The 11,867-nt window shown below is 48.7% G+C and overlaps 1 protein-coding gene across 1 annotated transcript in view; it reads left to right on the forward strand.

Annotated features, from left to right (window-relative positions):
- SMG5 (SMG5 nonsense mediated mRNA decay factor) overlaps window positions 1–11,574 on the forward strand; it is a 34,812-nt gene extending 23,238 nt beyond the window's left edge. Inside the window, exons 14-22 of the mRNA XM_028709041.2 lie at window positions 544–619; window positions 1,781–1,956; window positions 2,417–2,575; window positions 3,396–3,455; window positions 4,424–4,583; window positions 5,004–5,094; window positions 6,075–6,149; window positions 6,274–6,412; window positions 6,909–11,574. Coding sequence (XP_028564874.2) covers window positions 544–619; window positions 1,781–1,956; window positions 2,417–2,575; window positions 3,396–3,455; window positions 4,424–4,583; window positions 5,004–5,094; window positions 6,075–6,149; window positions 6,274–6,412; window positions 6,909–6,992 — 1,020 coding nt within the window. The 3' untranslated portion in view covers window positions 6,993–11,574. The remainder of the gene's footprint in view (window positions 1–543; window positions 620–1,780; window positions 1,957–2,416; window positions 2,576–3,395; window positions 3,456–4,423; window positions 4,584–5,003; window positions 5,095–6,074; window positions 6,150–6,273; window positions 6,413–6,908) is intronic.
- The last annotated feature ends 293 nt before the right edge of the window (window positions 11,575–11,867 follow it).

Raw genomic sequence — 11,867 nt, forward strand, 5'->3', positions numbered from 1 at the left:
TTCTGACAAATATCAGATATATCGTAGGGAAAAGGATGGGGTTTCAAGTAGACCTCAAACTAATGTGAGGGTGACAGACACATGCCTTCAAATACACACTTCATGTAATCCTTGGGATTTAAAGTAGCAAGGGGAGCTGTGAACCCTTCCCTCCCAGGTAATTTTCTCCCAGCTGAGCTCTATTCCACAGTCAAAGCCAAGCTGGGGGAGAAGGGGACTGTGAGTGGGAGAGGTTGAGTGTTTCAGTGCCCTATTCTTGCCCCATTGCTACCTTAAATCCACACACACACACACACACACACACACACACACCCTCTTGCACTTTATTTTGAAGGCAGACCTTCATGGGCCCCCTGCTCTCAGCTGTAGTAAAACGGGCATTCCATTTTATCCTGGTGCTGACTTTGTGTGGTAGGTTAGGCTGGGAGGTGGTAGCAGATGGCCAGTCTGAGCAAGGGCTTGAAGCTGGATCTCCGGCCCAAGTCCTAATATTCACCACATGCTCAACTTGCATTTGTTTGTGGTGCTTTTCCCCTCCTCCAGAGTTCTCAGAGTTTATGGAACAGACTTTCTGTCCTTCTGAACCTGCTTCCTTCAGCTGGAGACCTTCAGGACTCAGGTAACTTTTAGAAGAAATTTCCTTTTCTTATGTCCCCCCACCCCACCCCTGACACTCGAACTTCAACTTCCTGTACAGTTCAGGCACTCTTACTAGCTTCCTGGGTCTTTTTCCTGCTTTACACCTAGTTTTTCTGCTGTTTTTAAATGGGGAGAGATGGTGGGAAGTCTAGTCACACAAAGCGACTTCTTTGAACCTGGAACCTTCAGTTTGCAGCCTCCACCATCTCTTGGTGAACCAGGGAATGTCCCTTGCTGGAAACCCTTGGAGACCTACTGTCCCAATCTGCGTAGACAATACCTGAGCTTGGTAGACTTGGTAGGTTCTTCTGGAATTCCATTGCTTAGTTCCAGAAGAACATGAGAAGTCTACCAAGCAATGGAGTAAGCACCAAGCCCCTTTCTGTGGGAGCAGCTCCGCCAATTCCACCTTCAAGGCCACACTTTCTTACCTGATGGTGGCTTGTCTGGATTCAGAGAGGGAAGCTCCTGCTGATGTCTTCTGTACGCCTCATGAAAAGAATCAGAATCGTTGAGTTGGAAGGGATCTCAAGGGGTATTTAACCCAACGTCCTTCAATGCACAAATAACAGGTGCAGAGTCCCTGGAAGATGCCCCCAGCCCCAGCCTCTGTTCAAAAACCTTCAATGATGGAGAGTCCACCAGCTTCCAAGGTTGTCCATTCTACCGTTGAATAGCGCTTACTGTCAGAACTGGTCATGATATGGAAATGTAATGAGCCACTTTACACAGAGTCAAGTTACTCATCTAGCCTAGTGCCGTCTACCTTGATCTGGCCACAGCCTCTGTGTGTTTGTTTGTTTCCCATCCCTACCTGGGGGAGATGCTGGGGGTCGATCTGGGGAACCTTCTTTCAGAGCATTTGGTCTTCCACTGAGCTACAACCCTGTTCTTCGAAGGAGACACAAGCATCCCAAGCCAGGAGCATCTTCCCCCTTTGGGCTTCCTGCGGGGCCGACTCCCGTGTGTGGCAGAGTCAGAGCTGGCACCACGAGGAGTTTGTGGAAATCCCAGTTTTAGACTAGACGTGCCCTTGAGGACTAGCGTTTCGTGAGACTTTCTAGTTGCTCCTTCTGCCTCTGTGACCCAGAAATATAAAGCCGCCATTCTGTCCCCTCCCCTCCCCACTGCTGATGCGCAGGGCTGTTCCTCTGCAACGAGGTGAAGAGCATGCTGCCTGGGTGTGAGCTGCCAGACTTGCCTGCCTGCCTGCTGCTCCCAGAGGACATGGCCCTCCGCAACCTTCCCCCGCTGAAGAACGCGCACAAGAGGTTCAACTTTGAGCAGGACAGGCCTCTCCTCGCAGAAGTGGAGGAGGTAAGAGGCTGGTTTTGGGAGGCTTCTGGACTGGGGGGAAGCAAGGGGCTTGAGGGCAAGTAGAACCTTTGCTCCAGGACTTCAGGGGTGGGGAACCTCTAGCTCGCAGGCCAGTCCTGTCCCACCAAAGGAGCCCAGTTTGGTGTGCGAGGCTATTTTCCCAAACCACACCCACCTGTCAGTCAGCTGGTGTCGCTGGGTGGGGTTTGATCCTTCTGGCCTAGGAGCTCTTTGCAGGGAGCAGGGCTGAACATTCCCTTTGATCCTTTGCAGCGAGAGGTCAGCCAGCTTGGCCCATCCTTTGCCCTCCCAAGTCCCAGCTGTTCCTGTAGCCTTTCAGGTGTTCAGGAGGGGAGCTTTTGCTTTGCTTTAGTGTGTGTGAGCCCCCATCTCGGCCTCAAGTGGACGCGCTCCCTGCCCTCCCCACCCACCAGGTCCCCCTCCTCTTTCTTCATTACAGTCCGTGGTTCGCATCTGTTGCATCCGGAGTTTCGGACACTTCATCACCCACCTGCAAGGCAGCATCCTGCAGTTCAACCCGGAGGTTGGGATCTTCATCAGCATCGCTCAGTCGGAGCAGGACGGCTTGCTCCAGCAGGCCCAGGCCCAGTTCCGCATGGTGAGCTTTTCCTGGGTGGGCTGGAGGGGAGTAGTGGGATAGAACAAACATGCTCCAGTGAAGAGCAAGGCTTGATAGCCATACAGGGACCTCCTCTTGCATTCCCTGTCTTGTCACGTGCCTGTGCATTGCACAGCTCTTCTCTTCCATTTGTGAGTTTATGTCACCGGTGAAGCCTGAGAAAATATCAGAAAATGCATGGGAAGCATCTGATGGAAGTTTCAGGGGTGATGTGGAAGTGAGTGGCTGAGAAAAGACTTGTAGTAGCCAAGTTTCTAGTCCTCAACTTAGCACTTTCTTTGCCCATAAAAAAATATATCTAGGGAAAGTGTAAAAATACTTTACAGTGTTATTTCTGTGGCTATCAGCAAAAAGAAGGGTCCTTTAGACTGTTTGCAGACTACATTTCAACTAGGGGATGGGGAGAGTATTCAGAGCATGCAATTTTACACTGTTTATATTGTATTGCATATTTAGGCCTTTGTGACCTTACAGTAGATTTATTTCTTATATTTATATGCCACCACCTCCTCCAAGGAGCTCAAGGGGCTGTACATAGTTCTTCCCCTGCTCCCCATTTTATCCTCAAAACAATCCCTGTGAGGTAGGGTAGGCTGAGAGGTAGTGACTGGCCCAAGACCACTCAGTAAGCTCCATGGCTGAGTGGGAATCTGAACCCAGGTCATAGTTCCAACACCCTCTAACCATCTCACCACCCATGGATAGCGAAAGGAAGTGGAGGAACCATTCCAGAGTTGTGGAATGGGACCATAGGTGCAAAGGCAGTTTGACGTGCATCATTCCCTTTGCTCTCCCTTAGGCCGCTGAGGAAGCTCGCCGGAACAGGCTCATGAGAGACATGGCTCAGCTTCGGCTGCAGGTATGATGATGGACTGTGCATAGATGGGGGAGGCAAGTGCGAGTCAGTGGAGGCCTCCAAATACCTGGGGTGGGGGTGGGGAGGCTGTATCGCTTGTGCTTGCGCCTGACATAGCTTGCAATTAAAGCACTTGACTGAATGAGGACAAAGCCAGCAGGTAAGGTTCCCATCCTGCGCTGTAAACTATCAGCTCTGTTGGTCAGAACCTGGGGTACCAATAACAGCGAGTCTTCATGATTGGTGGAACTGGTTCATAATACCCATTCCCCATTTGTAAGAACTCAGGGTTGCAGTGTGGCCTCACCCACACTTTTCATTATACTCTTTTTTGCGCCAGCTAAGAGCCAAGTCTACCAAGTGGTTTAAAAAGATGGTGTGAGTTTTAATCTGCTTTTAGTCTGTTTTAACTTTTCAAAAGTATTTAAACTATTGTTAATTTTTGCTATTGATAATTTTTGGTAAACTACTCTGAAGGGTAATAAAAAAAAATCAAACAGTGAATACATTTTATGAAATAACTAAAAAATACAGTGACCTACACAACCATGCAGGGAGAGGAAAGGCCAGAGCATATGCTTTATACGCATCGTTCAGTCCCTGATTTATCCTGTTAAAAGATGATCTTGAGCAGTTCGTTTTGAGAAAGATTTCCTGCCTGAGACTCTGGATTCTTGCTGAAGCCGGTTCTGTGAAATCTTGCCACGAACTGAGTCAAACCATACAAATCCCAGTATAGTCTTGTCCTTTTCAGAGTCTCTAGCAGAGAAGAGTCTTTTTCCCAGCTTCGCTACCTGGAGTTGTGTGGGGTTGAACCTGCACCCTGCTACATAAAACTTCTTGTACTCTGCTGAATGGGCTGGTCATCTGACAACACAGGGTGGGCCACTGAGAACACTCCTTAACGGATTTGGTGCTCTTGCTCAGAGCTTCTTCCCTAAAGGCTCCTGCTTCCTTCTCTCTTTCCCCAGCTGGAGGTGTCGCAGCTGGAAGGGAGCCTCCAGCAGCCCAAAGCACAGTGTGTGATGTCGCCCTACCTGGTCCCCGACACCCAGGCTCTCTGCCAGCACCTCTGCACCATCAGGCAGCTGGCTGCCAGTGGAAGGTTTATTGTGATCATCCCACGGACAGGTAAGTGGCCCCTCCCACCTCAGGGCTGGTATCCTGAGCACGACAATTGCTGTTGCCAGGTAGTGAAAGGGTTGATTGCCCGGGGGGGGGGGGTTAGCGAGCCGAGCAGTGGGATTACCTGGGGGGGGGGATGCTAAGAGGCAGTTGGGCAGCTGTATAACCAGTGCAGGCTCATCTACTTCGTTGACAATTAAACTAACCAGTTTGAATTGGAGCTTTAATAAATGTGTGGTTGTTAACTATTTACTGTGTGTTTCTTAGCGGGTTGTGCAAACCGCTGTTCTGGACAATGCTTTTTATAGGGTAGTGGGCACTGGGGATGAGCTTGTGGAACCAAGGGGGCAGTGACCAGAAAAGTTGGGAACCGCTGCCTTAAGGGAAGCAGAAGAGGTAACCACCTTGTTTTTCTTTGATCCTTAGTAATTGATGGCTTAGACTTCCTGAAGAAAGAGAATGCGGGAGCTCGTGACAGCATCCGATATCTAGAGGCAGAATTTAAAAAGGGAAACAGGTAGGCTGAGCCCCCTGGTCAACAGTATTCATTTTCATTGTACACTGGAACAGGTAATAAAGAACCGTGTTTAAGAAGCAGCCTCTCTTGGGATGGGTCGTTAGGTTGTATTTTACATATACACCCTGATCAGGCTGCAGTTCTCATATGTAAAACAGCTGTTTGGGTCCTGCCCTTGAATGTGAATACCTGTTTGCAATAAAAATTTGAACATTGCACCTCCATCCCTTTCCCAGTATAGGTGTGCAGGCATTTGATGTTTTTAATAATAATAAATATTTACAGTAGTACCTTGGTTTGCAAACAGTCTGGTTTGCATATGTTTTGGATTACAAACACGTCAAACCTGGAAGTGCGTGTCCTGGTTTGCAAACTTTTTTGGGATTACGAACAAATTTTTTTTGGAGGCCCCATTGGCGAAAGCGTGCCGTGGGTTACAACCTGTTTTGGTTTACGAACAGACCTCCAGAACAGATTATGGTTGTAAACCAAGGTACCACTGTATTTTGTTTCTTTTGATTTCTGCTCCACCTTTTAGGTCAAGTCTTTATAAGTCAGCTGACCATAAAACTTAAATGCAGTACAACAGTGGAATAAACACCATACAGTAAAAAGCAGCTTCTGGTAAAATTGCAGTAAAATATTGTAGGGTCTCAAGCAAGGGATTTGAGCAGAGTTCTCCAAAGAGGGACCCCACAACTGTAGGGGCCACCACTGCCAGGTGGAGCCTTTTAACTCTGATGAAGCTTTTGGGATGAGCTGGGTTCAGATTCTCTCTCGGCTTGATATTGGTCATTGAGCAAATCTTCCTTTAACAACTGGCTTCTCTCACCTGCAAAACACGGACACTGCTTAGCAGGGTTATTGGGATAAATATGCATAAATGTACTGCAAATTACTTTGCAATTTCAGCTGTGCTGCAAAAGTACAGCATTGCACTCACCCACACATCCACCCAATGTGTGATCTTCTGTCTCTAGGTACATCCGCTGCCAGAAAGAAGTTGGGAAAAGCTTTGAGAGGCATAAACTGAAGAGGCAAGATCTAGATGCTTGGTAAGTATTTGCTTCAACCTGCCTCAAATTTTAAGCAAAGCTGCATTCACAAGCAGAGAGCTGTTTTTACTAAGCCAAATGGTGGCACTGTTTTCTCTCTTTTGCCTCAATACTAATATAACAGGAACCTCTATAAGATACTGGATAGCTGCAAACAGCTGACAACCTCTCAAGGGGGCAGCGAAGATGACTCCAGTGGGATGGTGACCATCCTCACAGGCTTCCAGCTGGATGACCCAAGCAAGCTTTCTGCACCCATGAAGGTGAGCGTGGCCTGAAACCAAACTGTTCCGGCTTCGTGATGATATTTTGACTTGGAGTATGGAATACTTTTTTTTAAAGCAGTGTTGTCTATTGAAATAGAGAGAGAGTACCACTCAAGAAAACAAAATGTATACCCGCAGAACTCATTGCCACGTGATGAGTGCAAAGTAGTGGTTGAAAGTAACTGGGGACATGGTGGGGTAGGCTTGCAGCTGGTTAATTTGCCAGGAGGCAAGGTTCCATTTTTACTATTTAATTGTTGCTGGCAGCAAGTGAGCAATTTCACCACCATGTTCTGCCTGTGATTTCCCCAGGATTCAGCTGCCCAGATACTGTTGGAAGACAGAATTCAGGGCTAGAAAGGCCTGAGGTTCAGGGTGGTGAGGATGGTTACATCATGGGTAGCTAAGAGTTACAGGGCGAGATGCAAAGAGCAGCACCTCCCCTCCAGGGCCTTACTGCACTTGGATCCCAACTCCCTTGTTCTTTCCCCAGTCTGCGATCCAGGCGGCAGCCAACGCCAGCGTCGAGATAAAGAACGTTCTGGAATTCTACAAGCAGTGGAAGGAAATGGGTTGAGGGGAGAGAAGCCGCTGGGTTGGTTGAAGCTCTGTCTCCCCGTCTTTGGACGCGCAGCGTTGGAACGAAAGAAGTCAAAACCACAGGCGATATTTGGACACGAAGCAGCTGCCGCCGCGGCGGCAATCCATGAAAAACAAGCAGCTGGGCGTGTGCACGAAACACCACCCCACATCCACACCCCCGCCATCCCCTCCCCATCTCACCAAACGGGCGGCGTCTGTAGCAGACCACGCAGCCGCTTGGGGAAGAGAGACGGATCTTGGCCGGACAGAGGAGAGGTGGTCTCCTTTTCTCCCAGCTGATGGGGACGGGTGGGAGCGGTGGGAGGGAGGGCCTCCATTCATCTCCAAAAAGCTTGCTTGGTTTCTTGTCTCCAGGATCCTGCAGGCAGCTTGTCGCCTACGCTTGAAACAAAAACACGACATTTGTGACTTTTTGCCACCGGATCCATGCTGTGAAAGAGCCGGTGATCCTGAGAGAGGGGATCAGGATTTGCAGGAGGCTCTTTCAGAATCTGGTGATGGGGAGGAGGACGTTTCCTCTCCCATTTTTATTTCATTTCCGCCCCTTCCCCTTATTGTGTTTTTCTTTTTTTTATGCTTAGTGACCACGCCTCTTGTGTTGTTTTTCCCTTTCCCCTCCCTTGTCTCCCCCTTCCCCCCAAAACTGGGGAGGGTTCTTCACCTTTGAGTGTTTGAAAGATGTCAAGGTGACAGGGGAACAGTGATCCTGTCTCAGCAAAGCAAAACAGCTCTCTATAAGAAGCTTCCGAATGAAAACATTATTTATTTCCTTGGGGGTGGGAAGAGTTAGCTGTGAAAAGGAAACAGTGGGCCTCATTCTCCTCCCTTTCTGCACCCTCCACTCTGCCTGTCCAAAAACCGCACCACCTTCCCACGCCTTGCTTTTCTCATAAAGTGTTGCGTTTCGTGAGTGGTGTCATAGACCATCTTGGGCTGCTTGAGCCAGGGAGGAAACAAACCCCACATTACAGCTCTCCTTTCATTCCCTGGGGTTAAGCGACCGCCTGCATGGTGCTGTTCCGCCTGCCTCCCCTTTCTATTCCCCTGTTCACCAGACAACAGGTAACTAGAAAATGGTGGCCCTTCTATTGGGCTTGCTTTGGGTTTCTTGGTTTGCCCTGAAAAACAAACAAACCCTATTTTCTCTGGCTCCTTGTGGCTGTTGTAGGAGGGATGAAGGCCTGGCCTCTTGTGCAGAGCTATTGGAGAGGAGTGAAGGGGGCCTTTGCAGGCTAAGCAGGAGAAGGAGGAAACCTGACGGTATCCCTTTGCCACAGAGAAAGCCATGGGGCCTCCCTTCCCCTAGTATTCTCTGCCTCCTCTGAAATACCATAAACCAGGAAGGGTTAACTAAGGTCTGAGTGTTGAGGTTCCTGAATGGGTTCTCTACGCCTGACTCCCTTCCGCATTGGCCAGTGTTTTATGTTGAGCCTGCCAAACGGTCACTGTTGGAAAGATGCAGGTAGTGGCAAACCATTTCTTCTTGAAGCTAGCTTTTTCTTATGGGGGCCGGGCCACCTCAGGGCCTAATAAGCTTTTGCCCTATACACCTCCCAAGTCTTCCTTCCCCACCCCCAGGCCTGGTTTTGACACCCTCTGGGAAGGGAAGAGACTGGAAGGGCTTGGAAGCAGTTTCCTGTGAGGACTTCCTTCTGCATTCCACTTCCCTTCCGCCAGGCAAATAGGAAATGGGTGAGTTGCCAGCCAGGCCTCCCCCTTTCCCCACTCTTGTTTTCTTGGAGAGCCAGGTGTGGTTTCCTCCAAGGCAGCGATGCCTCTGGTGGCTTTGTGGGGCCATCCAGTGCCCGCCATCTTGGATGGTTTTCTGCAGGTTCTGTATTTGGCCCTTGCCGCCTGCTTCTCTCGATCTCTTTTTAATCAGGTTGTGTTTCTTAAGCTTTTGAGTTTTCCATTAATGGGGTTTGGCCCCAAACATTCAAACATTTTATGCTGTTCCCAGGCGTCCTTCCCACCCCTAACAAGGCACCCAGGATGAAATTCTTCGCTGCTTCCATTATGCCCCTACCTTTTGCAGGAAGGCGACAGCACAGCCGCCACCCTTTGGGAACCATAGGTTAGATTTCTCTGGCTTAGCACGTGCTTGATAATTTTTTAAGCCATCCTAGCACTCTCAAAATAGCAACCGAACACGAGTCCCATCATTTGCCTCCAAGAGGATACACTGAAAAAAAGGGGGGTTTTGTTGCTCACCTGCTCCCTCCTGGTTTTGCTTTGGGGTTTTATGTTTTTTTTAAGGGATTCTGGGCTGTTCTGCTCGAAATGGTGAAGCAGAAGGCAGGGGAAGAGCTTCCATGATGCAAATTGGGCCAAGGAGAGGAGAGGAAGGTACACAAGAGCATGTGCAGACTTCAGAAATGCCAGCAAACTAGACCACTTTGTAGTTGTGAGGGACAAGTTTTAGCCTTGGTGGAAGAGGCAGTGGAATCAAGAAATGGAGTTGTTACCTGAGTGATATATTTTAAAACCGGGGGGCAGGGCAAAATGACTCGACATAAAATGGGCATTTTTAAAAAGAAGAGTGTATGTAGTTCTGCAAGCTGAGTGCAGCCCACCAGCTGTGTAAGGTACTTTTGCAGCACTGAAGTCCTCTTTGTACTTTGAGAAACAAGTAACTAAGGATTCTCCAAGGGTTTGGCTGTGGGAAGAATCCTGCCCTTCTGAAGTGCAGGCAGTTGAATGCTCCTATCCTGCAGGGTAAGGTTTGGCAGAACCTCTCTTCCCTCCCTTGCTCCTCCTGCAGCTGGAGAAGGTGCAGGTGGACCCTTTGTGAATTGAACAGGGATTTTACAGAAATGGTGAGCTGGACTGCCAGAGCAAATAGGTATTGGAGGATTTGAAGGAGTATCAAAAGAGGTCCAAATGGCCCATCAGAACTCTCGAAAGAGCTTCCAACAAAAAGTACTTCTGTACATTTTCTGCATTGCGTATGTGTGTGCACGCGTGTGTGTATGTGCTGTTTGTTGGGCCACCGTTTTGGAGAAGTTAAAATTAGATTACAAATTATAAATGAACCCCCAAAAAAGCACTTGGGGGAAAAATAATCGGCTCAAGCTAATTGGATGTTTTAAATGTAAATTCTGACATTTCTCCCTCCATTTGGAGATTATTACTTCACCCAAAAGTAACTCTTGCCAAGGAGGTCCAGGCTGATCTAAAGAAAAAGAAAAGGTGAGGCTTTCAAGCCTGGAGCCTTGTTTCTTTTGGAAGCAGGGTTTGGTGTGGAAATTTATCATCATCATTATTACTACTGAGGAAACAGATCCTGCCAAATTTGCAACCAGCTCTGTCGGCACCCTACCTGGCTTCCAACAGCAGCCCCTGTGGCCTTCAGCTTTGAAATCCAACCTGTTTACCCATCAAACATTCAGCAGCAGGTGATGATGGGGCCAGGCCCTTTGTTTTCCTCTAAGTGGATGGAGGAGTAAAGGGATTTTGAAACATCTTGTTTGGGCTACACCATCAGTATCGCACCCACCTTTAGACCATCTCTGCAGTGTAGCCTAACTCCTAGTAAGCAGTAAAACAATTCTGGTTGGATTTTCTCTCTTTTTAAAAAGGTTCCCTCTTTCCGTCCTCACTTGTTGGGAGTCTGTGACTGGCTTGTCAGAAGGAAGAAGGGATGGTAAATGTGTACGGTCTCCTTTGTATGAGCTGCTTCTACCTAATGCTTAGCACATGGCAAAGGTCAAAGGCACAGAGGGCACATTTGAGTCTACTGTTTGGGGGGGGGAGTTCCTTTTCCTAACCCAATGATGTACAACCAAGCTCTGGCCCTGGTGATAATGACTCTCCAGAGCCCCAACAATTCTGGCTAAGCAGGAAGAGAGAAACCATGTGGGAAATCCATCTTAATATTTTATGTTCCCGGAAATTGGGTTTTCTGCTGCTCATCCACCCAAGTAAACCTGATCTTTTGGGCTGTCATCAGAACCGTGTGTGTGTGTGTGTGTGTGTGTGTGTGTGTGTGTTTCACATGGGACATTAGCCATGGGTGGAAACATGGGTTTGAATTCTATAGATACCCTTGTAGGCTGTGCCAAATAGCCCTCCAGTTCTTTTCTTCCTGCTTCCATCGCTTAACTCTGTTCCTTAAATGTTGTGTGCGTGTTCTCTGCATCTAGAAAGGGAGAAAAAATCCAGCCGAGATTCTCTGGCTGGGAAAACATGGCAGGAGAGAAATTGGGGGGGGGGGGAGCTGCCGCTGATGCCAGTTTGCGCACCAGAGCTGGCTGCTTCCAAAGACTTGGACTACAGCAGAAACGGTGTGGGGTATGGCCCAAACTGCAGCTTCTCTGAAAAGCGTGGGGAGTTCAAAAGTCAGTGGGAAGGGGGAGGCGTGTTACGAGATCTGCAGTCCTAAAGGTGGCCAGGAGCCATATCTGAGCATCCATATAAAGCTCTTCTCAGTATGAGTTGGGCGGGAGGAGGAAGAGATGTGAACTGGCCCCTGACTTACTGGTATACGGCCCTCCACTATGTAAGATTGGAACACATCGACTGGCTTAATAAAAATGCAAGATGTTTGTAAATCTTTATCTGTGGTCACTTGTATTTTATTGGAGAGGAGGGATGTGGTCTATACTTCTTTTCCTACGATGGCGTGTTCCATTGAGGTGGGGAAAGCCTTCAGCGGTCCATACAACCTGCGCCCTAACTTGGGTCAACTGAGCAAAGATGCCAAGCCAGGGGCCTTGGGATTGAACTTCATGGTAAAAGGTAAAGGTAAAGGTACCCCTGCCCATACGGGCCAGTCTTGCCAGACTATAGGGTTGTGCGCTCATCTCACTCTATAGGCTTGGAGCCAGCGCTGTCCGCAGACACTTCCGGG

Source organism: Podarcis muralis, chromosome 16, assembly GCF_964188315.1.
Source record: "Podarcis muralis chromosome 16, rPodMur119.hap1.1, whole genome shotgun sequence".
Classification (NCBI taxonomy): Eukaryota; Metazoa; Chordata; class Lepidosauria; order Squamata; family Lacertidae; genus Podarcis; species Podarcis muralis.